This window comes from Bos mutus, chromosome 24, assembly GCF_027580195.1.
Source record: "Bos mutus isolate GX-2022 chromosome 24, NWIPB_WYAK_1.1, whole genome shotgun sequence".
Taxonomy (NCBI): domain Eukaryota; kingdom Metazoa; phylum Chordata; class Mammalia; order Artiodactyla; family Bovidae; genus Bos; species Bos mutus.
The window spans coordinates 4,020,001-4,045,647 of record NC_091640.1 but is presented as its reverse complement, the minus strand read 5'-3'; the positions used below and the strand labels follow the sequence as shown (position 1 = coordinate 4,045,647).

The 25,647-nt window shown below is 42.2% G+C and overlaps 1 protein-coding gene across 1 annotated transcript in view; it reads left to right on the top strand.

Annotated features, from left to right (window-relative positions):
• ZNF407 (zinc finger protein 407) overlaps window positions 1-25,647 on the top strand; it is a 386,963-nt gene that overhangs the window by 18,723 nt on the left and 342,593 nt on the right. Inside the window, exons 2-3 of the mRNA XM_070362001.1 lie at window positions 6,751-11,387; window positions 16,813-16,927. Coding sequence (XP_070218102.1) covers window positions 6,803-11,387; window positions 16,813-16,927 — 4,700 coding nt within the window. The 5' untranslated portion in view covers window positions 6,751-6,802. The remainder of the gene's footprint in view (window positions 1-6,750; window positions 11,388-16,812; window positions 16,928-25,647) is intronic.

Here is a 25,647-nt window from a genome sequence, read left to right as displayed (position 1 = left end):
GAATGGCCCCCACTCCAGTATTCATGCCTGGAGAATCCCATGGACAGAGGAGCTGGAGGGCTTCAATCCATGAGTCACAAAGAGTCGGACACAGTTGAGCAACTAACATTTTCACCCCGGAATAGAAACAACATTCTTCTCTGACTTGAGTGAGAACTTTTGTCTCCATCTGGTAGTTTACCTTACGCTGACCTTTGGGCTCAGGAGCACATAGTTCGAGCCTGCTTGTCTTCAGTCTGTCTTTGGACCTCCTGGGAAGGTTCTCTTTAGGATTAAGCTCGACATGCATGTGAGATGCTTTGGAGGCAAAGCTTAATCAGGCACAGGCCCTGTGATCATAGACTCCGGCAACTCCTGAGCTCGGACACCTCCTGCTAGTGGGAGGTGAGGGAGCTACCTGTCTCTGGGCCCAGAAGGACTGTGACGCGTGCAGCCTTGATGACCCATGGCTCTCCATGTGTTTACTGCATGGGCCACCTCCGCAGGTTGGGGGAATGTTAGATAGATTGTGGGCTGCTATGATCCCAAGTCCAGCTGGCAAGGAGCTTCTGGTTACTGTTAGCTCTGAGGCAGGTCTGTGGTACAAATAATTCTAGGGGCCTATGAGAATGAAAACCTTCATCTAACACGAGCAGGTCTTTCGGAAACTTTAACTTTTCTTTTATTCTATACAAATCTAAATTTAAAACTCTCTCTACCTCATCTCTTTAATAACTCTTGATTTTATTATACTGCTTTTTCATTGTAATGATCAATGATCTGATTTTGGTAGTGAGAGAAGCATGAATGTAAATGTCACTGTCTTAAGTTCTAAAATCTTCTTACACATGTTTGACAGGAATTCTGGTCTTGATATGCATTTCAGAGTGTAATTCTCTTAACATTTGTTGACCTCCTCCTGTGTAGTAGCTTAATACTCTCATGTTAATACAGAAGATTCCTATTAAAGGTTGGAGCATACAGAAAAGGAAATTACGTATAAAATATATATGCAGGAGGGGTGCACTTGAGCTGCATCTGTTTCTGACAAGGTGGGAGAGAGAGAACTGGCACTATGCTAGTTGTTGTTTAGTTGCTAAGTCATGTCCGACTCTTGGGACGCCGAGGGGACTGTAGCATGCCAGGCTCCTCTGTCCATGGGATTTCCCAGTAGTCTAGTGCCCTTCAGAGAATTACATCAAAATCCTTGGGCTTAAAGAGAGTGTCTGTGCGTCAGGGGTTTGGGGGTGGGCTCACCTGGGGGCTTCTGCTTCTGCAGTCAGTCATCTGAAGGCTCGCCTGGGGCTGGAGGAGCCTCTTCCGGTCGGACGGACAGCTCACTTGCTTGCTGTCGGCAGTTGCTCCTTCTGGCTCTGGGTAGGAGGCTTCAGTTCCTCTCCACCTGCCACCCCCCAAGCATCCCTGGCTGCAGGGTGTACGCTCAGCAGGGCTCGAGCTCCCCCAGGCGGAGGGGCAGTGGAGGGAGCAAGCCGCAGGCACGGGGCCTCCTAGGAGGTGAACACCTTCATTTCCATTCCGCTCTGTCCCTTCCAGCAGGTCCGCAAGGCCAGGCCACACCAAGAGGAGGGGATCAGCTCCGCCCTTTAAGGAGTGTCAGAGGCGTGTGTGCACTCATTTTAAAGCACCACATGAATTTATCTGATTGGGGAAAGGTACAAGTGTATGAACATAACTGAGGAAAGCCTTGCAGCCAGTTGTTGGGCAGTGAGGAGGTGGGTGTTATCGGACCCAGGCGTTCATGTTCTGATCCAATTGTGAATAAACCACAACTATATTATACACCCATTTGTGGTAAATTGCCTCCAGTGTTATGTAGTAAATGCATTTTAGGGTGTTAAGTTATACTCTTTTCTCATGGAAGATGTTATTCAACTTGTAGGCATTTTCATAGAAAGTGATATTTTTGTCAGCATCAGATAGTTCATTTTGTGGTCTCAGAAACTGATGAACGGCAACTAATGCTTCTGAGTTTCTCGTTAACAGACAACACCTGGACGTGGTGGTACCATATTAAGTTACTGATAGTCTAGTGGTAAGAGACATATTTTCAGTAAAAAGCCCAGTTGACAACGGTAGGTTAAGGAAGAGATCTGAGTAGTCCACCAACTTCCCTTTGTTCTCGCCTCAGCTGTCACTGTTGCATGTGGACAGGCTTGTGGGCCGCTTTACCTGCCCTGCTGTGTCCTTCCAGGCCTGAAGACAAAGGGGGAGAGACTCTGGGGAGTTTCTGTGTGTGCCTGCCTGCCACACTCGTCCCCACACTGACTGTGCTTGTGGCCTGCTGCCGGCACAGTGGGGACCTCGTGGTGGCCGCTGGGTGGGTCCAGGAAGGACGCAGGGTGAGAAGGCCCCGGGTGGGCACAGGGCGGGGCCTTCTCGTGGGGGTGGCCTCACCGTGCTAGTGGGAGATCGCGCGCGAGTGTGGCGAGACTGCTCCGGCTCGCCTGCCGCACACTCAGCCCAGGAGACAGACGGACGGGGAGAGAACCGAGGTCAGGATGCGTCAAAGTGGAACCAAAGGGGAGAAAGTGAAGGGGAAGACTTCATGCGTGCTGCCCACAGTAACGCAAGCATATGAAGTGGTCCAAAAACTGGTTATGTTTCTCTACTGCTTTCTGAAACACTTAAAAAAAAATGCTGAAAATAGTTCCTGTGAGAAATGGCCACCAGATGTCATCATAAGGCTGCTATTGATTTGTTTTATTATTGTTCTTAAAAAGTGTATGAATGTTTTGATTTCTTTGCTGCATCTTCTTTTTTCTTTTTAAACCTCAACAGAGAATATTTCAGTTAATAGTAAGGATTTTCTTTTGGGATAGTTTCTTAGTGAGCTAATAATTTTTTATAGGTAAAATTGAAGATCATGATATTCAGTTCAATTCAGTCGCTCAGTCATTTCCGACTCTTTGCAACCCCATGGACTGCAGCACACCAGGCTTCCCTGTCCATCACCAACTCCAGGAGTTTACTCAAACTCATGTCCATTGGGTTGGTGATGCCATCCAACCATCTCATCCTCTGTGGTCCCCTTTCCCTCCCACCTTCAATCTTTCCCAGTATCAGGGTCTTTTCCAAAGAGTCAGTTCTTCGCATCAGGTGGCCAAAGTATTGGAGTTTCAGCTTCAGCATGAGTCCTTCCAATGTATATTCAGGACTGATTTCCTTTAGGATGGACTGGTTGGATCTCTTTGCAGTCCAAGGGACTCTCAAGAGTCTTCTCTAACACCACAGTTCAAAAGCATCAATTCTTCGCCACTCAGCTTTCTTTATAACTAACTCTCACATTCATACATGATGACTGGAAAAACCATAGCTTTGACTAGATGGACCTTTGTTGGCAAAGTAATGTCTCTGCTTTTTAATATGCTGTCTAGGTTGGTCATAACTTTTCTTCCAAGGATCACTCTATTGAAGGTCACTATATACATATGTATATATGTACGTATGTATATAGGTAAAATTGAAGATCACTTTATTTTTTTTTACTTAAGGAACAACCACTATGTGAGAATTTGAGTGAGAGTAGAAACTATAAATGGAATTGCGTATTTGAAAATCTGGCAGAGTGAGGATGTGTGGTGTGTTGAATAGTAATTGATCAATTTGTATAGGAACCATCTGCTTTGAGAAGATTTGGCTTAATAATACATCTCATTATTTTAGTCTAAATTCCTACTAAGTCTTCTGAATTTTGGGATCTTACTGTGGGAGGAAACGGGAGGCTCATGGTCTTCTCCAGTGAGCACAGGGACTAGGACTTCGAGAGAAAACAGGGATCCTGCCTTGAGTGATGACAGTGAGGCCCCTGCCTGCCCTGTGTTCTGCTTTGTTCACAGAGGGTTGAAGTGCTTTCTGACACATGGTCGACTTCAGTAAGTGTTGAGCAAATGAATTCAGCCTGCCTCCAGAAACGAGTCCTTGAACTTTCCCAGTCGGGTGGGTTTTGAGTTCTGCTATAATAAACTAATAATCTTTCTGATGAAGGTTTTTCTTTTTAAATTTGTATGTGTGTAAGCTTCCTCATTTCCATCGAGTCTCCTCTCGGTCACTCTAAGATACTTGGGACTCATGAGTACTGATGTCATTCCAGTTCAGGCCCTATAACTCAAAACAGAATGCTCTCGCTCTGCTTCTAGACTGTCTCTCGCTATGGTACGTCCTGTAACTGAAAACTGAATCTTCCTGAAGCAGCGCTGCGTTTTGGTGACTCCCCGCCGACACTGCTGAATGAATTCCAGCTGCTATTTCAGAGCCTTCTGTGATGTGCTGGATGGTCCTCTGCCTGGGTTTTCAGTTGCCCCGCAGTAGAAAGCCAGAGCGGTAGCTGCCTGCACTGCCGCCTGTCTTGCATGCTCATAGAGTGTGTTCTGTGGCTTTGCTAATCTTTTTTTTCTCCTTAGAAGGTTTTAACTGTTCCTACCTGCCCTCTCAAGAAAAGGAAGAAAAACGTCTTGTTTCCTTGGGGTTTAGCTCAAATGATGTTTCTGCCCTTTTAGCCCAACAGTCTGCCTGGCAGTAGGGTTGCATGCCTGTTTGTGCTGCTGTAGTTCTTAGTTTATATCACACGTGCGATCCTGCGTGGCCTTGTATCAGTTCCTTTCCACATGTGTCACATGGCTCCTAGTAGAATATGAGCCTGCTGAGGGGAAAGGATGTGTTTTGTATCATTAGAGTTCCTTTGACATTCTAGGCAACTCAATATCTATTTGTTGAATGTTTGTTTCTTGTATAATGAGATGCTGAATTCTTTCATTAATTTAGAAAGCCATTTGGGAAATAGCAAATACTGAAACATTTTCTCCTTTTGTTATAGAATTTTTGGAGCCATTATATAGAAGATAATAGAGCCTCATTATTTTATTTCTGCATATTCATATAGTCATTCTTTCATCTCCAAAAACGTATGAGTCAGGTGCCCTCCGTTGAACATTGACTCTGAATATGCGTCTGCGTGTTTGGGGTTTTTGTGTTCTGTGCATGTAAACCTGCGAGTGTCTGTCGTGAAGGTGTTATAGCTGTGAGGCACAGCAGTCTTGCAAGAGGAGGAAAGGAAAGGACTCATTGAAAGGAATTCACGTCATTTTAGGCTACATGTTAAAAAGCTTTTTAAAAATAACTCCCGTTGTGGGCATTTTCAAGCATATACGTGTGCAAACACACAGAAGATGGATAGGGTGTCATTGTCACTCAGCTTTTAGCATGTCGGTACAGAGCCTTCGGTAGGCCCCTTTCCCAGACTATTGTGAAAGACATCTCAGACAATTTTCATTTCATCAATAAACACTTAGGAGACACTTCTTATTTCATAATGAGCTATTTGTTCATTCTAAAACCTTCTATGTACTTGGCATTGTTCTAGATTCTTGGGACATGTGAGTGGATAAAATAAAGCAGGCCTTTACCTTCTAGCTGTGGATATACAAAGAAAGCGAGACACATAAGTAGTCAGAACGAGAAAAAAAATTTATTTTATCAAAATTTAAAACTTCTGCTTATCAAAAGATAACATTTATGAAATGGAAAGGGAGAAAATATTTGTAAAACGTATCTGGCAGAGGATTTACATATTTATATTTATTGATTTGCGGAACGTTTTCCCTACTCTGTGGCTTCTCTTTTCACTTTGTTTTTGGTGATTTTTGAAGATAATGTCATTTGAAATTGTTTAATTTTGATAAAGACTAATTTATTAATTTTTTATATTGTTTCTCATGGTTTTGGTGTCATTATATATATTTTATAGTCCTTACTTTTAGCAGAGACAGAGAACAGCCTTCATTTGTTTTGTCATTGTTACAAAAAAAAAATGGACAAATAGTTAAAAATAGTTATCATTAGCTTTGAGGCCATAAACTTGATGGCATTTTATTAACATCAAATCAAATGGCTGAGAATTCCAATCATGGTATAAAGTAAATGGAAAATGATATGTTTTAATGGAATTAAATCGCATAATGAAAAATGAAATCAATGTTATTGATTTTAAAGCATTTTATTCAATAAAATTTTTTTCTCCCCCTAAAATTTACTTCATTAATTCTATCCTATCACTGACATTGCCCTTTGCCATTAACCTTCAGACAACACAAAATGACTGTTAGATGGAGAAATCGGTGATTGACAGCTGGGCTGGGAGTGGCGTTCACTGGTGGCAGAGCTGAGCATGCACGGCTGTGTGTGATGAGCGTATCCATGTTGGTAGATGTAGGATCTACTTAGAAGGACCACAGGAGGGCTCTGCTCTGGGGGAGGGAGTGAAGCAGTTGTTACCTTTTTATACTAGGACTTCGGCCTCTGTTGGGAAGCCACAGAGGGGAAGGCTGGCTCCCTGACTCATATAGCACATTTTGTTTAATCTATTTTATAGAATGGGAGTTCACTGAAATGTAATTTGAAAAGAGGGCTTCTCTGCTTTTTTTTTTTTTTTTTTTAAGTAGTAAATTGAAATGGACCAGTAAAGAGAACTAAAACATGGGAGTGTTTTTGTAAGCCGGTTGAAAGTTACTTTTTCTATCAAAGTTACTGCAGTAATGCTCTCTGAGTCGGCGGTGTGGTGACATGCTGTCGCCCAGTCTGGTTTCATTCATGAAGGACTTGGCACATGATCAAGTCCATCTCAATGTAAAGGAGATGTAGAGGCTGATTTTGGGATATTTTTCATCTGGCGTGTCACTTTATGTTGAGTTTAGGGCTGACATCTGTCTTTTCTGTACGTTCAAAGGTGTAACACTGTGTTTATGTTCTTCACAGGCTGAGAGCCCAGTGACCGCATCTGACACGGAAGCTCGCCGGCACTTTATTAATGATGGATCCCGGGAAGAAGCTGGGGAGCGATGAGGGTGACCATGTAAAGGAGGAGGCAGAACACCCGAGCCACAGCGCATCCCACGGCGTGGACCGTGGGCCTGTATCTGATGAGACAGCAGACTCTGCTGAGAATTCCACAAACAAAAGGGGTTTTGCAGAGTCCTCGGACTTGGACCACATTGTCGAGGAGGACAACGGAAATAAACGCGCTTCCAAGCGAATGAAACTAGCGGAGGCTGAGCCCTTGGGGCCGGGAGAGCCGCGCACCCATGGGTCAGGGAGCCCCGAAGGCACAGGCTCGGGAGAGGGTGTTGCGTTGCCGGGGTCCGGGGTGGAGCCCCTCTCGAGTGGCCGTGATGGCAGCCCGGGTCTTCCCGGTCACCCGAGCCCGGGTGAAATGGCCGCTGAGAAGGAGCCTGCTCAGGAGACCACAGCGTTCCTCGATCTTGGAGGGGAGCTGCCGTCGCCCCCCAAAGAGATGCGCGGGAGCGGTGCCCTCGGGGGCCCGTGTGCCTGCTCGCCTGTCTCCTGCCCGCACGTGGAGAAGCACGCCGCGCGCCCCTCACCGCGGCCAGAGGACCAGGCCTGTGGCCCCGCGGCCGACGGTGGCCTGGCCTTCCCCGGGCACACCGGGCAGGCACGCGGCCCGCCGAGGGCCTTCTCCTGTGAGCTCTGCGGCTTTCAGTGTGCCGAGGAGAACCTGCTGAACGCACACTGTCTCGGCAAAACACATCTCCGGCGGCAGAACCTCGCTGCCCGTGGAGGGTTCGTACAGATCTTAACCAAACAGCCTTTGCCCAAGAAGCCGAGTCCCGTGGGAGCGAAGGCTGGCCGCACAAAGCCGAGAGCATCTAGGCCGGTAGCCAGGAACGGCGACTCAAAAGCGTTGCGGAGCGTTGGAGCGGGCACATTCAGAGATTTCAGAGGAAGCTTTTCTAAACAAAGTGGGCACGGCAGCGAGCTGCTGGTTGAAATGAGGCCGTCCAGGAACACCTCTCCAGAGAAAATGGAGGTCGTTGAAGAAAATGTAACCTCCCACGATGCAGCCGGGAATCCCGAGAACCAGAGCAGAAAGCTGGGCATGGCTGTCACCTCCGAGAGGCTCCTAGATAGGCTGGAGTCCAGCAGAAACACGGCCCAGGCAGCCCCCGGCCTCAGCACAGCCTCAAGACCCAGGGCCGAGCGTGGCTTCCTTGTGCTGGGCAGCGGCTTCCGACGGCGTGCTGGCGCCTTCGCTTTGAAGGGCCAGGTGAAGAAGAGGTGCGGGCTCCTAGGAGTTAGTAAGAGGGGCGCTAACGAAGTGCAGAGGCTGTATTCGAAGCACTTGAGGGCACCAATAAAAATGAGCGACGCGGAGTCGGCACCTCTGCACGGGGACCCGCGCCTGACACCCCCAGAGACCCAGGCCCCAAAGCAGGACAGGACAAACGCGCATCTCCCTGGCTCCTCCGACTCTATGGCGAGGAGGCCAGCTCCCGACCACCAGGTGGCCTGCACTTGTTCGGCCTGTGGTCACACAGCCACAAGCAGGGCGGAGCTGGAGATCCACGTGACAAGGTGCCATGCGGGCGAGTTGCGGTTTCACTGCCAGACGTGTGGCTTCTCTAGCACATCCAGGAGGGACGTGGAGGAGCACGCGCACAGCCACCAGCATCAGCAGACCGCCTCCGGCCTGCGTTGCCAATGTTGTTTGTTTACTTCCCCAAACGAGGTGGACCTGAGGGACCACATGAAGGAGAAGCACAGTATGGGTTTCCTCTGCCCGCCCTGTCATCTGTTCTTCTCCTCCGAGAAAGACATGGAGGAACACAGAGCAACTGAGAAGCACATTCACTTGTTGGGTCAGACAAAGTCTTCTCAGTCATTTAATGGTGATTCAGCTTTACAGACGTTCCCCTTAAGTACTTTAGAATCAGAAAACGCAAAAGTTCCTGTGAGTGAGGCCGGAAAACCAGCTCAGGAAGAGCCAGCTAAGTCCAGGGCAAGCCACGGAAGTGAAGCGAGGCATTGGAGTAAGCCTCAGTTTCAGTGCAAGAAGTGCTTCTACAAAACAAGATCTTCCACTGTTCTCACGAGACACATAAAGCTCCGCCACGGTCAAGACCATCACTTTCTTTGTAAAGCGTGTAATCTTTATTCCCTGAGCAAAGAAGGAATGGAGAAACACATCAAGAGAAGCAAGCATCTTGAAAATGCTAAGAAAAATAACATTGGCCTAAGCTTTGAGGAATGTATTGAAAGGGTCTGCATAGGTGCAAATGACAAGAAAGAAGAGCTTACCGTCCCCGGGAATGGCAGGACAGAAGGCCACGGAGAAGGTGTGCAGATCCAGGAGCAGTCCTGTCTCGACCAGAGCATCCTGCCTCCCCAGGAACTGTCATTGTCCGGTGTCATTACCAAAGAGGGTGAATTAGCTCCACCCCCGACTCCAAAGAGGGGGCGACCTAAAGGCAACATCTCTCGGACCTGTTCACATTGTGGTCTCCTGGCCTCCAGTATCACGAACTTGACTGTGCACATTCGACGAAAACACAGTCACCAGTATAGTTATTTATGCAAAGTCTGTAAGTATTACACCGTAACCAAGGGAGACATGGAACGTCATTGTGCCACCAAGAAGCATAAAGGACGTGTAGAAATTGAAGCGAGTGGAAAACAGAGTTCCGATATCGTTGTTGGCCCTGAAGGCGGTAACCTTGATGCCAGTAGGAAGAACACCAGCGTGGCAGATGAGCCTGCCAACCCTCCAGTGGAAGCAGACACCTCCGTTTCAGAACAGCCACCACTCGAGCAAGGGAGTCCAGTGGAAGTGGAAGTTGAGAACGTGTTTCACCCTGAAGATAGGGAGACTGGCAGTCACCTTATTGAGAAAAAGGAGCAAACCGCTGTGGACCCAGAGGACCTTCAGGGTGACACATGCCCCCAGAAAGATGATGCGAGTACAGATGAAAACAGATGTACGCACTGTGAGTTTAAGGCACACTCTTCCACCTCTCTGGAGCTGCACGTAAAACGGAAACATACAAGAGAGTTTGCCTTTTATTGCATGGCATGTGATTACTATGCTGTGACTCGACGGGAGATGACCAGGCATGCGGCAACAGAAAAACACAAGATGAAAAGGCAGTCTTACCTGAACTCTACTAACGTACAAGCCAGTTCTTCAGAAGTGTCCAAAACCATCATTATTCCCCAAGGGCAGCAGCAACAGAATTCTGAGGAATTTCAGATTATTTCAGACCAACCCTCTGAAACTCTCAAATCTAGAAATGCTGCTGATTGCTCTATTTTGGATGAGAACACCAGTTTAGATATGTCCAAGGTATTCTGTGCTTCTGACTCTGTAGAAACTGAGACTGAGGAAGACTCTAACCTCAGTGAAGATCATTCCTTTTGTGAAACTTTCCAGCAGCCCCTTGCCAAGGACAAAGTTATAAAACCGGAGGAGATGGTGCCCCTTAGTATTTCTTCTAATTGTGGCTCCCCAAGCAAATTTCAGAATGAAAACTCAGGAAGCTCAGCTTTGAATCATGAGACAGCAAAGAAAAGGCACAGTATGTTGAATGACATCAGTAGTCCAAACACACATGGCGAGAGTGATGGAGGAAACGCAGAGGACAAAGCTGATAAAGTCTTTGGCAAACGTGGGTGTCTCAGAGCTGTAGATGGAGAGCATCCAGCCAAGAGTGCCATGCTGACAGCTCCCAGAGATCTGCTGAACCTGGGGAGCAGTGATCAGGACAGAGCTGGAAGCATGCAGAGTTCAGGGGACTTGAAAGATGTTCCGGAAGATCCCGTTCTGGAGAGTAAGGAGATTCTGATGAATTCCCGACATGAAACCAAAGTGATTTTGGAAGAGGATGGTCCAGCTTCTGACAGCACCATTGACAACAATGATGTTTTTGAAACTATAATCAGTATTGATGATAAAGGGCAGGCCGTGTACAGTTTCGGCCGATTTGATTCTTCCATAATAAGGATCAAGAACCCCGAAGATGGGGAACTCTTCGACCAGTCTCAAGAGGGGCTTGTGGCAGCCGGAGTGAGGATGAGTGAACTGCCCTTGAAGGACTGTGCTCAAGGTGTGAAAAAGAAGAAAGCGGACAGTAGTTCCTTTGCGGAGTCCACCCGGATTCGCTGTGATGACTGTGGCTTCTTGGCGGACGGTCTGAGTGGCCTGAATGTGCACATAGCCATGAAGCACCCGACGAAGGAGAAACACTTCCACTGTCTGCTGTGCGGCAAGTCCTTCTACACGGAGAGCAACCTCCACCAGCACCTGGCCAGCGCTGGCCACATGCGGAACGAGCAGGCCAGCGTGGAGGAGCTGCCCGAGGGTGGCGCCACCTTCAAGTGCGTCAAGTGCACGGAGCCCTTTGACTCCGAGCAGAATTTGTTCCTGCACATCAAAGGGCAGCACGAGGAGCTGCTCCGAGAGGTGAACAAGTACATCGTGGAGGACACCGAGCAGATCAACCGCGAGAGGGAGGAGAACCAGGGCAACGTGTGCAAGTACTGCGGGAAGATGTGTCGCAGTAGCAACTCGATGGCGTTCCTGGCGCACATTCGCACGCACACAGGTAGGTCCATGCGACCTCTTTACCCACCAGGGCTGGGGCGTGCTCGAGTGGGGACCTGGGTTGCCCCCGAACGTGGAGTCCTTACAGCCCTTGCCTGGCAGCCCCCACCCAGCTAACCTCCTGCTGCCCCCTGGCCCTGGCTCTGCTCTTGGTTGACACTCAACGTATCTCCAGGTTATTAACTGAGCCTTAGTGATTCCAGAGGCAGGCTGTTTGGCAGATTTCTTTGACCAGAAAGCCTCGTCCTTCTGATGCCTTTGTTATATTCCTGCCTCTCACAGCCTTTCAGTTGTCTCTAAGTCCTTTAAGTGTTTGGTTCTCCAGGGTGTCTGTTAAGTGGCACTTTGGGTTTCAGAGGACCTATTAAATGGCTTTTGAAGAATGAAGTATGAATATTTCCTTACAGTTTTAGGGATTTAGGTGTATCCAATGCCAGATAGTTTATATCCCAAAGTGTAACTCCCAGGCAACAGGATTCTGCTCTCAAAGATCAAAATTAGTCAACACTTTTCAAAGTTAATATGTCCTGGGGATTTGGTTTTCATGGAGGTAGCACTTGATTTAGTTTCTGTGCTGTCACATGGAGTGTTCCATTTTAATGTTCAATTTTTAGGTAGTTTTCTTTTTGAAACTTTTTTTTGTGTGGAAAATACATAAGCCACTATTCTAAATTTATGTAAAAATTCACTGCACTGTTTCTATAAACCTGCCATACATTCTTTATTTTAAATAGACAGCTTTTCTAAATCATTGTGCTCTGCTTAGACAAGTTCTGTCTCCATGGTTGAATTTATGAGTGGATTTGAATAATAAATTCACATTTCAATGAACATATTTTCATTAAAACTGTAAGGTTTATTTTACTGTACTTTTAAATAATGGCTTATTATTAAAGCTATACTTTAGATTCATGCAGTTTTTGAAACTTAGTGCACGGTTATAAGGAGGCAGACAAAAGAGTATGAAACATTGTTAGTAGTTGAGGGTGATTAAAGATAGATAAAAGTTTTTCATTGACAAAAGTAACAGGGCCACTAGCAGAAGATTGATCTAGGTAAATATACACATTGTACTCTGGATCTCAGCTCTTCTCAGGCAGTAGAACCACTGCTGGGGAATAAGTTCAAATGCAGTTATTTGTTGGCATCATTATCGTCTCTGCTGGTATCGTGTTATTGCTCGGTTCCTGAAATGATATGGTTTTTAGAAACTAGGCTCGTTCACATGTGCAGAAAGTAGGTACTTTCTTAGCATGCCCTCTTCAGGCAGATAAAACTGAGTAGAAGTAAGAGGAAGGTGCTAATGGAGCTCTTTTTAGAATTCTTTATGCAACTGTCTGGTCAAGACATGTTGCTCATAATTGATGTGTCCATTACTTGAATTCTCTTGTAATTATAGTCAATAAGTCTTGTAAATGTGTTAAAGCTCACTAAAAGCATACAAATTCAAGAACAGAGTAAGGCTAATAATTTAAAATAATCAATGTAGGCATTTCAGCACTTAATTTCCCTTGTGTGTTGATAGCTGATCATTCTTAATCCATTAAGATTTATTTAGTCGTTTACAATGCAAAATAGGTTTGCACTGGTCACTTGTGCCATTTGAAAATGTCCACCAGGTTAAGTGCAGAATGTAGTCCATTAGTCTTCCTTGACTATATGTATTAATTGCATTTAAAATCAAGTTAATGTGGATGTGAAAGTGAGGTAACTATCAATATGTGACAAAGTAACCCTACTTATATAAGTTACATCATTGATTGTAACATTTAGTAAAAGTTAGCATACTTTTTAACAACTGGTGTTGGGCTTATCAGCAGGAACATTTTTATTGTGTTCTGAGGCACCAAAAAAAGCTGTGTTTCTGAGTACCCAATGTCAGCCCGCATTTCAGTTTTGCAAGTGTTTTTTTGGGAGGAGGTTGCTCTCCAGGTTTTAATCCAACTTTTTCCCCCCCTTGGGGCATTTTAGCGTGAATTGCCTCTCTGATTCTTTGCTTATATCCATGAGATAGTCATTGAAGGATGGTTATTAATGGCTGACTGGAAGAGGGCTTATTCTTCCAATCGCTGTTTTCATATTTTGTGATTTACTATATGTTTTATGTAACCTTTTCTTCCCACCCTTAAGACGATAAAAGCAGCACTAGAAGAAATAAATGAGTTTTGGTCATCAAGGACTGTGGGGAAAGCCTCCCGACGCTTGCTGGTGTGCAGTCCTCGGCACAGCAGAGGAGGAGTGTCTCCTTGGCCTCTCAGGGTGAACTGGGGAGAGTGGGTTGCTTTCTTCCCACCCTGTCCGGGCAGCGGGGCTTTAGTTCCGCTCATCAGGCCCGAAGACTGTCTGAAGCCCATGCTTTCTGTTCCGAGCCGCTCTCGGGTGCCGTTGGCACAGTCTTCATATGGGAAGACGGGGAGCGGGTGGCTTCACTGGGAGGTTCTCACGTCAGGGCTGGTGCGCCGGTGTGGCAGCCGGGTCAGCGTGGGCAGAGCAGCTTAGGGGGACTCCGCCTGTGCACGGCCAGCGCAGGGCGCCGGGGCGCGGGTCTGCTCAGGGCTTCACGTCCGGGCTCTGCGTGGCGGCGGCGCTCAGTGTTTTGTTGATGGAGAAATAAGCAGGTGGATGGGTGAAGTGTTCAGTGTCGGGAAGGTTGTGGAGTGGAGAAGCTTTAGGTGATGGGTTGAATCCATCTTCCTTGACTCTCTGACCTAGTCTTTCTGTGATTTTTCAAGTGTCACGTCAGCGTGTACATAGGGGTTGACCGTGACTGAAGTTGAGGGAGGCCAGTGCAGGCCTGAGGAGAAGCTTAAAGTCTTTGGAATTCTGTAGGTAAAATTGTAAGAAGGTGCCAGAAGGCTAGAGACCCTCTTCATTTATCCCTTTCAGCAAACCTCACAGACCAAATTAAAAAAAAATAAAGCCAAAAACAAAAACCAAGGAATGGGATGGTTTAATAATAAATAATAATTTACTTATTTCTAATAAATATGTATTTAATAATCTCAGTATGCCTAAAGTGTGATAGTGAAAGTGTTAGTCACTCAGTTGTGTCTGACTCTTTGGGACCCCATGGACTGCAGTCAACCAGGCTGCTCTATCCGTGGGATTCTCCAGGCATGAATACCGGAGGGGGTTGCCATTTTCTCCTCCAGGGGATCTTCCCAACCCAGGGGTTGAACCTGGGTCTCTTGCATTGCAGGCAGATTTTTAATTGTCTTCCCCAGGGAACCCTAAGGCAAATTTAAAAATATGAGGTTTTACAAATTTTGCCTGATAAATACTATGCCTGGATTCATGTTGGGATGGTCCTGGCAAGTTTAAAAATGGAAACACCATCAGTTAGGAAAAAAGTGGGGACATTTCTTGTTTTCTTATACAGGAAATGTGACCTCTAGTCTCCAGTATTAGAATTTTCATGGCACAGAAAGGAGATGTTAATACATCTCTTCTGTGCATAAGATACAAAAAGTACTCAGGGCCTCCGTGATTTCTGCATGGAAACAGTCAGCAAGGTGACTTACGTAGGTGTTGTCAGCGCACCAGCAGTGATGGCTGAAGCCCGAAGGAGCGGCAGCCTCTACCAGGGAGCCCTGTGCCTTAGGTTGCAGGCCCCTGGGCTCCATGTCTGGACTCCTGGGGTGGAACTAGAGGGCCTGAATCACAAGATACTTTGAATCCTTTCACCAAAATTGTAACACACATGTTGAGAGAGCTTTATCTTTTTGTTTAGAGCCCTGGTGTTCTTGTTGATTAATAATTTCCTAATTACCTTACCTTTAATGCAGTGTAATTTAAAGTGCAGGTAATTGATTCTTCTCACTCTATTCTTTCACAAGCCCCTTTATAGAATTCCCTGTCGAGATGAAATGTTTCCAAGTAGTGATAGGCTTAGTTTCTTCAGAATCATTTAAATAAACTGTAGTTTCTAATGTGACTGATAGAATGGGATTGCTGTAAGCTGCAGTCTCAACCTGCTTTTGACATTTAAACATATAAAGCTGACTAGATATAACCATTCAGGTGCTAAATATATTTTACATCTACTTCTCAGAGTAGAAATGGAAGTATTAAGAGATCTGGCTTCATTGTCATTGAACTGTGAAATATTCAACCTTGTCTGCCTGTGCTTAGTACTGTTGACTTTTTTATTTCTGTTAGAAGATTAAAATTAAATGCTTCACTTTTTTTGTCAGCTTTTGGGAATTAAATTGAAATTTAAGACTCTAAAATTTTTTACTGAGTGCTTCAGTTTCAACAAAGTATTCTGGGAGGATTTCTTTTCCCAAGGGCATTGCACCAAGTTCCATTGATCAAAAATGATTTATTGCATTTTTTTATTTGAGCTCTTTTTGTGTATTAAAGTCCACATATTTCACATTCTGTCTGACTATATTAGAAGAGGTACTTCACCAAGTAGGTACTATATATGCTATGAAAAATTTGGAAACATTGTAACAGTTTTAAACTGATTTTTAAAAACATGATTTTGATTTATTTGAGGATTTAAAGGTTAGAATTAGAAAATGGTATATTCATGTTACACTTTGAGAGTGTTGCTTCTTGTTAATATGGGTACTGATAATCTATTAGTACCTATTTGCCAGGTAGAATCTACCTGTTACTGACAATAAGTTTGTGGACTCTGAAATAATTTTGTCTACTCATGTTTGAGTATAGATTAATCTTATTTCTTTAGGAAATTAAAAAAAAAAGTTGATACTGTGTTGAAATTTTTTGTTGAAATACTTGTACTTGAAGTCAATAATAGCCAGAATGTCAGTTCTTCTGATTTGCTGAATCATCACAGAGTTTTGGCTCTAAAATGATCATAAAAGCAAATAATTTATTCACTGTATATTCTTATACTGTGTGCTATTAAAAGTAATATAGGGAATAATTTGGGATAAATGTCAGGAAAAAAATCTGAAATATCATTATTAATGTGAATAAATTCAAAGCTGCAGAAATATGAAGGAACCAGGATGTGGCCACTGAGAAATTTATTTGATAATAAATATATTTTAAAAAGTATCAGCTACTCTATAAGCATTTATGTTTTAAAAATGTTCCATTTAAAATGTTGAGTGACTTTAAAAGCTATTCTTATGAATTGTAAGAAAAATATTTGAAATTATTTAGCTCATCTTATCTGTTAATACGTAGTACTGCTCAAGTGTATCACTTTTGACTTTAAATTTTAGAAATGTTGAAAGTTAAAAATACTCATTGAAACATTTTAAAGTCTTATTAATGGAATAATTATGAAATGCATGTCTGTTCAAGTTAGAAAGGAATGCAAGTGTTCCGTTTTGGGGACAGAAAATTGTAATTAGACTATAAGTAAGATTTAAGATCTAGGCCTCTTTTAAAACTATCAGTAATGTATTATTCAAATTCAAATCATATTTTATGTTAAATTTACTTAGGATCAAAACCATTCAAGTGCAAGATATGCCATTTTGCAACAGCTCAGCTTGGCGATGCCAGAAACCATGTCAAAAGGCACCTTGGGATGAGGGAATACAAGTGTCACGTCTGTGGGTGAGTAAATTGAAACCATCTCTACCGTGGTGAACCAGGAAGCACGTGCGGGATATCCATTGTTTCAGGATTCAAAACTGATATGAGTAAGAGTGGCTAGAATTATGCATGCGTATCCTCCTTTCCATTGTTATGGTAAATTCCTTAAACACAGTTATGACATTCTTCTCCCACTTCTAATCCTGTGCTGAAGATGAGCAATTTTATGGGCTACAAGGTCAATTTGAACCTGTAATCTGTAAATTGACTAAATTATAGGATGTTCATTCACATTGCCAGAGAGAACTGTAAATTCCATTTAAAGACATAAAAAAATACATAATACAGCTTTAGGAGTGTATGTGTATGTTTTTTCTCTTTTCCTATACTGCTCTAATTTTAATCGCATTAATGGTTCTTTGGATCCATTGGACATATTCTATAAGGAAAAAAGCAGAAAAAGATTTCATTTCAGAGACCTGATTATTGAGGCTTAAAAAACCAGTGTATAAAGTATGTTTTTGTGTCACTTTATTTCAAAAGTTGTTTTCCTGTTTTAGTTAATGGCTCTTTCCTCTAAAGAATCATTCACAATGTTTAATTGTCACTCAAATGTCTTACATTTAATAGGAAGCACTGAGATGCCTTAATGTAAAACTTAATTAATTTAGCAGAAATGTTTAAAAGGCTTTAAAATGCCATGACATCTATGGTATATCATAGGACATTCAGAGCTGGGTTTTTAATACCTTACTTCTGATTATAAGTATATTTTAATGTTATTATGCTAGAGAAATGAATTAATAAGTGCATCATATAAAAACACTTTATGTGAAACCTGAGAAACCTGCAGTTCTTATGGTTGGTTCACAAAACACTTCAGATTCAATTAAATTATGCGACGTGCACATGTTATATTAGGTTTCTTTTTTCAGTGAAAGATTCTTCTGGTTAGCACTACTGTATAAATACCTTTTAAGTCACAAACAGCTTCTGTTTTTTAATGGACTGTGCATTTCATCCTAGGATGCAGCTGCATTTTTTGACCCTTGAGATAGTTTTTACAAATAACTTTGCAAGCAGTTTTATTAACCATGGTCTGTGATTTATTCATTGGCAGAATTGATGGTTCAATGACTTGGAGCTAAAGTAAATGAAGATGAACCTTTGCCCTGAAGCCCCCTGAAGATCAGTGGGAGAATGAGTTTTGTTGCTACTGATTTTAGCTGCAAGGGTCGAGTGCCAAATGGTGCATTTTAATTGCTCCAGGTCTTGGAATTTTAAAAGATATCTCATTTCTGTTTTTACCATGTGAATTATAGCAAGGAGGAAGGCCCAGACTGTGGTGAAGATTTGCTATAAGTTGGCAAAAACAAAATAAAACAAAACAGTTTCTTCCTCATTTCTGGGAAATAAGTAAACAGTTTTTGCATACTATATTATTAGAAACCTGATTCCATTCCTTTTTTATTTGTGTTACCAAGACCTGGGAAGAGAAGGAGAGACTTTCAGAGAGCAGTTTCCGACACACGTGGTGTCAGAAAGAAACCTGACCGGTTGGCTCTGGGTGTGTGATTTGAGCACTGCGCTCTTGCTTAGCTCATTGCTCACAATGTACGACTGACGTGTTGCCCTGTGGTTTATACAGTGATTCCCAAGTAGATTCCCGAGTAGAGTTGTAAGTACATGTAGGTATGTTGAGTTTTATGCTGCTGTCATAGAGGTCTACATGTGTATGTGTGCATGTGGAAAACGCAATCTAGATTCCCAAACTGTATCTCTTAGAATTACAGTAGTTGTTGAATTTTATTTGACCAAGAAATAATAATTCTTAATTTGTTTAGGTAAAATTTGACTTAAAAGTCACATAACAATAATTTGTACAGGGGAGACATTTTTACAGTGAAGCTAAAAGTTCTGAAGAATTTCGGTAAACTGAAGAATGCCTATTGAGGCTGTGTAGTTGACACACAATAGTAGTGAGTGAAATACCCTTCAGTGCTGAAGACAAAGTGCCATAGGTTGTTCTGTGTTTCATGTGTTTCAAAGGGACAGAGCAGTATGCACGTTAAAAACTGAGGTAAAAAACGTGAACAGAATGAGAACTGGCTATCAGGGTCGTGGCAGTAGGGAGCACTGGTACATTCACATCACTGACAATGTCGATTCATTATCATTGATGGCTAAATAATCTTAGAAATGCTCGGTGGGCCCATCCGTTCCTGAACATAAGCAGCTCATGCTGCATTTCTTCATTAGCTTTAATTGCTATCAATTTTACCTTTTAAAAAATCATGCTTTCAAAGGTGAAGTGATCTTTCAGGAACATTAGGTCTAATTTTGTCACAAACAGAAGGCCCTGCCCTGTGTCTTCTTTTCCTCAGTAGTTAGCATCTTAGTGTCTGTTTTAAAATTTTAGTCATAATCCTTTCACTGTTTGAGTTGTAAGAAAGAAACGGGTTTTCAAACAGTTCTGATAGAGTTATAATATATGAAAACAGTGAAGCAGGCACACTTTTACAGTGAAATTATTACTCACATTGTTGTACTATTTTTCCTTAGTAACCTCTTGAAAAAACCTGATATTTTATGGTGAAATTGATGAAAACAACAAATGGTGCATTTTGTTGAATTGAGCTGAGAATTAATATATGTTTATTTATGTGATTTTTTTCATATCTTTATTTAAGAAGCTTTTGGATGCTCAGCAAATATGTATCATATATATATATATATATATATATATATATTTACTAAGACTTAATTTAAGGGTTGTGCATTAGCTATTCCCTTAATAAAGACTTCCTTTTAAACTTTTAATTTCCACTGTTTGAACCTACACTCATCTTTGAATTTTTAAGCTCAATTTTAACATCTCTCTCCCCTTCATCGGCAAATCTTAGCTACAGCTTATCGTGGATTTAAGTTATTTGACAGAAGAAGCTGAATGGATGAGATGTCTAATTTCTAATGCTGGCTAGGATTCAGAGCTCAGGATTTAAGTTTTGTTGACCCATGGTTTACATGCTTATGTCGGGGTATAGGTTTCAAAATGTATTGCTCTGAACTTCCTGTTTTAAGAACATGTTATAGATAACTCATTTAAAAGCCTTTCACTCTATTTTCACTGTTAGGAGGAGCAGTTTTTGAATTACAGTTTCTTAATGTTTTTCTTACTTCTGAGCATGACCTCAAGAGGAATTTTATAGAATTTAGGTGAATTTTATAAATGATGGATAGTTAAAATGAAAATGTGCCCCAGGTTGGACATAGGGCTTAGTGGGGGAGGAAATAAAAAAATAATAGAAAGCACCTTACATGTTGGGAACATATGTTTAAAAATAGGTAGACACATTTTTACTAAGTCCATGATCTTTACCTTTGTTATTTTTTAGTAGTCAAGAGCTTAAAATCTCAGTGGCTTAAGAGCATCATTATGGAAACCATGTTTTGTTACATTCATTTAAATTTATTTTGATAATCTTTTTCTCCATGTTTGTACACACATACAGGCACACACACGTGTATATATCATACTCTCAAGTATAAATAGTATTTATGGAGTGCTGTGGTTTAGGGTATACTTAATTAACATCCATTTCATTTGTTGAGTCCAGTTTCATGAGATTGCTCATCTCATATTTATTACTCCCATTGTACAGATGGCAGACTTGAGAGTTAAAGTATTTTTAGTGGTAGAGGTAAATTATGTGGTAGTAATGGTAGATCCCTGTTTCCTTCCTTTTAACTGTGCCTTTTCTTTATTTCTTTGCTTTTGTGATATCTGTTGTTTTAGTTACTAATTTTAATTTGTACTTATTTTTTTCTCCCTAGGTTGTTTTCTCTAGCGTGTGATAACTGTACTTGCTTCCTTCCAGCCCCTAGCCGCTTTTGTTTTCTGCTTTTCTCAGACTTACATTATTTTAAAAAATTGCTTGCACTGTGTTTAACTTTAACATTCTTGTATTCAGTCTCTTTCTCTTTCTTTTTTCTGGTCTCTCTCTGTTTCACTTTTCTCATATTAAAAAGTTGTTTTAAATAATTTTATTTTTCCTCGTTGTTCTTTATGTGTTGATTCATTGCGCATGAGTGGTTACGAATTGAACATGTTAGTATGACAGAAATAATGCCTAAAAGAGTGAAGATTTTATTGTCTTTCCATTAGAATGAGAGGGGTAAAATTGATCATCTTGGGTTTTTGTTTTTCCTTACTAGTTACTACAAAAAAGAGTTACTAGAAAATTAGCAAGTGGCCTGTGATTTCAGGAAACCTGGGAGATGAAGCCTAACTTTTTATGCCATTATTCACAAAGACCCCAGTATCCATGATTTAGGGATTATGTAATTTTCTGACTGCGTTCCCTGTATCTAGTCTTGAATCTTGTATATGGAGTTAAACAGTTGAGTAGTACTTACCTAGTCAGGAGGGAATAAGAGCATTTACGGAATCTGTCATCTCTGGTTCATGGAAAGATTATAGACATTTTCTATTGTATATTAATGTGCTTATGAACTGTTTATTCTCAGTTGGCTTAAGAAGCCTTAAATAGAAAGTTACTAATGCAGTAAAACTCCTTTTTTTGTGTGTGTGTGTGTGGCATTACCTAGTTTTTGTGCATTAGAAGGGATCTCTATGTAGATGATTATAATGTCACTTTCTGACCTTTGCAGCTTGAATAATTGTAAATCATTGCTTCATAGCGTGTCAGAGAATGTCTGTACTAGGCAATTAAATGGCAGAATATAATAGACCAAATTATTGCCTGTCATGTTTTCAACAACACAGTTAGTATTTGAGTTACACTTAATCATTACGTGCATTAGCAACTTCATTGGAATCCAGCTTCAGGCTGAGCATGAAGTACATTACATTATTTAAACCTCTAATGGTACAAGTCATTTATTTGTGTTGAAGTGTACAACATGCAGAGTTTCATAAAGCAAGGAACACTTGAGAGCTTAATTTATCCAAATCAAAGTCTAAATGCAGATAAACACAAGTGGCAAAAATTAGTAATTTTTATAGGCTGGAAATATTTAAAAATACATGGTTGTGGGTAATTGTAGGCAGCAGGAATAAATTAAAATCACTATTTTTAGTCTGCTTTGAGAACTAAAGCTGTGTATACCTAAATCATTAAAAGCACCATAGAATTGCATTTTTAGCTGAACAATTAATTACAGCCATCATATCTACAGATGTATCCAAAGAAAATAAGCTTTTCGTTTGGCTGATTGTTTTGGTTAAAGAGATATAGAAAAAAAGAGACAGAAAAGCTTTGTTTTATATTGTGTCACACATTATGCTTGTAACAATATGAAGGGTAGCATCTCTCAGTTTTGTAAAAATCAAAATTAACATTCAAGTACTCTTATTATTCAGGACACATTACATGTTTTATCTCTATAATACTTTAATGCTTTTTGTTTAATGATATACTTTTGCTTTTAGTTTGAAAAATCTAAAATTCCCATGTAATGCTTATTTTCTCTCTCCCTGTCAGTGAGGAATAACCACATTTACACTAATGGTTAGTGTATTTTTCTGATGCTAAAGTCCTTGAAATACCATTTAAATAGTGAATGGATGTTAGTTTATATTTTTTTTAAACAAATCACCTTTATTTTGAAAATCTAAGAGATACCATAGTAATTATATTAAAATAAATCACACTCTTTCACAGATATGATTATAGGAGATTTTCCAGTGAGCCATTTTGTGAACCCAGGAGAGCATTGAGGGCAAGGTTAGGAAAATGGAGAAGAAGCGGAAGAAACCCTCTCCTGTGTCTCCTCACAAGGAGACGAGAGCTTCTGTGTCAAACCATGTCCTGTGCTCCTCTTTTGTGATAAGTGTTTTCTTGCACTTTTGCCTCAAAGAGTCGGGTCATAGATTTATTCCAAAGCAGTAAGATAGATCAACTCGTAAGAAAATAGCAATAGAATACACATTGTCCTTTGTTGGTGTCATGGTTGAAAACATTGACCTCTGTCTCTAAGGTCTTTTGCAGTGAAGAAGTCTTATCTCAGTGACTTAAGTAATTTTTGCTTTATTTTCATTTTAAAATGTTCCATGGTGACTCTAAAAACCTGTTGTGGAATCAGGGGATTCTTTATTATTTCCCGGGAGTGAAATGCAGGAGGGCAGCTACTCCCCTCGTTTTCTTTGCTTGTCCTGTGCTTTCTTTTTATTATTATTAGCCTGTTTTCTCCCTCCCTCTTCCTGTTCATGTGTTTCTGAAAGTCCTTTGCTTTCCACAGGGCTTTGCCCTTTGATTTGTCCAAGACTGAGAGGCGTTGGAAGTGTAGGTCGGAGGGAAGCACAGTCATGACTGAAGTGCTCGTTCATCTCCTACGGGGCATGTTCTTGAGCATCCTCTTCAGTGGGCTCAGGTGGTGCAAGAGCCCTGTGGTCACGTGCTCCATGTAGGAGACAGACTTGGAGGCGATGTGAGAGCAGGGCATGGTGGTCCACAGTGGAGGGCTGCCTGGCTTTGCTGGGGAGCACCAGCAGAGGCTTCATTCAGAGCACAGGTCTGAGCTTGGTCTTGAAGGATGCAGGGGTATTTATATACAAGGCAAATCTGGACATTTTTTATTAGTGAGAACAAAAGAGCAAAAGTGATGAGGTATGGAATAGCGTGGGATATTAAGAACACTGCAAGAAATTCCTGGAGTTTAAGTGGCTAGATGGGATGAAGCGGGGGATTTTTTTTTTAAGTATTAAATATTTATGGATCATCAGCATGTGCCAGTGCTGTTAGTTTTTAGGGTGAAAAGATCAAAACAATACCTGCTGCAAATGGATGGAGAAAGCTCAAGCAGAGAAATGGCCCAGTCTTTTCTGAATCTTGTTGCTGATTCAGAAGATGTTTCATCCGGTAGGTAGCACTGCTGTGAAGGTGAGTGGGGGCTAGCCAGGGAGCCAGGGGTGGCGCGTCCCGTGCAGGGCCTTGGGGATGCTCAGCCAGGGGCACAGCAGGTTCAGGAGCTGCCGGGACCCCAGCTCTGCCCCAGGGGGGATTGCAGAGGACAGGGGACAGGTGGCCAGGGCCAGGTCACAGAGCCGTGCCCTGCCCCTGTGCTGAGTGCTGGCGTTTCCCTCTGCTTTCCATCACTTTTTATTTTTCCCTTGTCTGTCTTCCTACTTTTCTGGACTGTGAAATAGGCAGTGAAAGGAAGAGGCAGAGAACCCAGTAGGCGGTGAATGACTACTTCAGAATCAAGGGGCATAGGTATCAGCCATGGGGAATTATTTTTAAGAGAATTTCATTGTTCATAATTTTAATTAGGAATGCTATTGATTGTGGATAATTGTAATGGACCAGGTTAATACTGGTTCCATATAACTTTATGCAGCATATAGTTCCAACTAATTAGAAGGACACACAGTTACATGGTCATTCTGCAGGTGTCCACATGCAACTGGTAATGTTGAAAACACATGTTAGAATTGCGTTTGCATACACAGTTCATCTGGCTGGGCAGTGTGCGTTGGACAGGAAACCGTCAATTCAAAAAAAAAAGTACACATATACACTGTTGAGTAATGGATTGTATTCTCCTACTTCTTAGTCCTTGGGTGTGTGTGTGATCAGTCGCTTCAGTTGTGTCCGACTCTTTGTGACCCCATGGACTGTAGCCTACCAGGCTTCTCCGTCCATGGGATTCTCCAGGCAAGAATACTGGAGGGAGTTGCCATGTCTTGTCCAGGAAAGTGAAAGTGAAAGTGAAGTTGCTCAGTCGTGCCCGACTCTCTGCAACCCCATGGACTGTAGCCTACCAGGCTTCTCCGTCCATGGGATTTTCCAGGCAAGAGTACTGGAGGGGGTTGCCATTTCCTTCTCCAGGGGATCTTCACGACTCAGGGATTGAACCTGGGAAGATCTCTTACGTCTCCTGCATTAGAGGAGGGTTCTTTACCACTAGCACCACCTGGGAAGCCCCTAGTTCTTAGGTACTTTTCTTATTTCCAAGCACATAAATGGTTTCTGTGCCAGCGGGTTCCATCTCCACACCCACCGTTTTCACTCTTCCCCGGAGTTCCTTTCTTCCCCTTGCTGCCACTCGTTTTAGCATTTTACCAAAAATGAGTACAGCATCTTTTTTGTCTAAGTGTTGGAGTGCCAAGGAAGAACAGTTCCAAGCATTGTTTAATGCTACTCTCTTGATATATGAATTTTTAGAAAATTATTTTGGTTTGCTGTTCCCCTTCAATTTTAAAAAGTACTGTTTACCACTGAGGAACCATAGGAGTATGTTGAACTGGACCAAAGAATGGTTGTTTTGAAGGACCGATAAAGGGTTAGTTGGCATCATAAATACACTGTCAGCTTTACATGTGGCTCTTGGGGAGCTAGAATATTCTTCCTATAGAGTCTGGCTATATGTAAGATCTTCCCTTCTTATCTGTTGCAGAAGTGCTGTCATAAATGAAATCAGTGAAAATAGTCTCACATAGTTAACACATCTGATAATTATCATGATCATATTAGCAAATAAGTATGATTTTTAAAATTGTGGCCAGTCAGTGCTTCCAAACCTAAATTTGCACTAGTCTGAGAAATTGCAATGTGTTTACCTATTAAAAAGATGTTTTAGTGTTCTCTACTGAAATTTATTTAAAACATAGGATTTCAGAATTTACACTTTGGTCTAGTCTAATCCATCTAGTGAACAGATAAAGAAATTTGGGTCAAGAGCTTAGGTGACTTTTCACAAATTGAGATAGGGACCCAGGA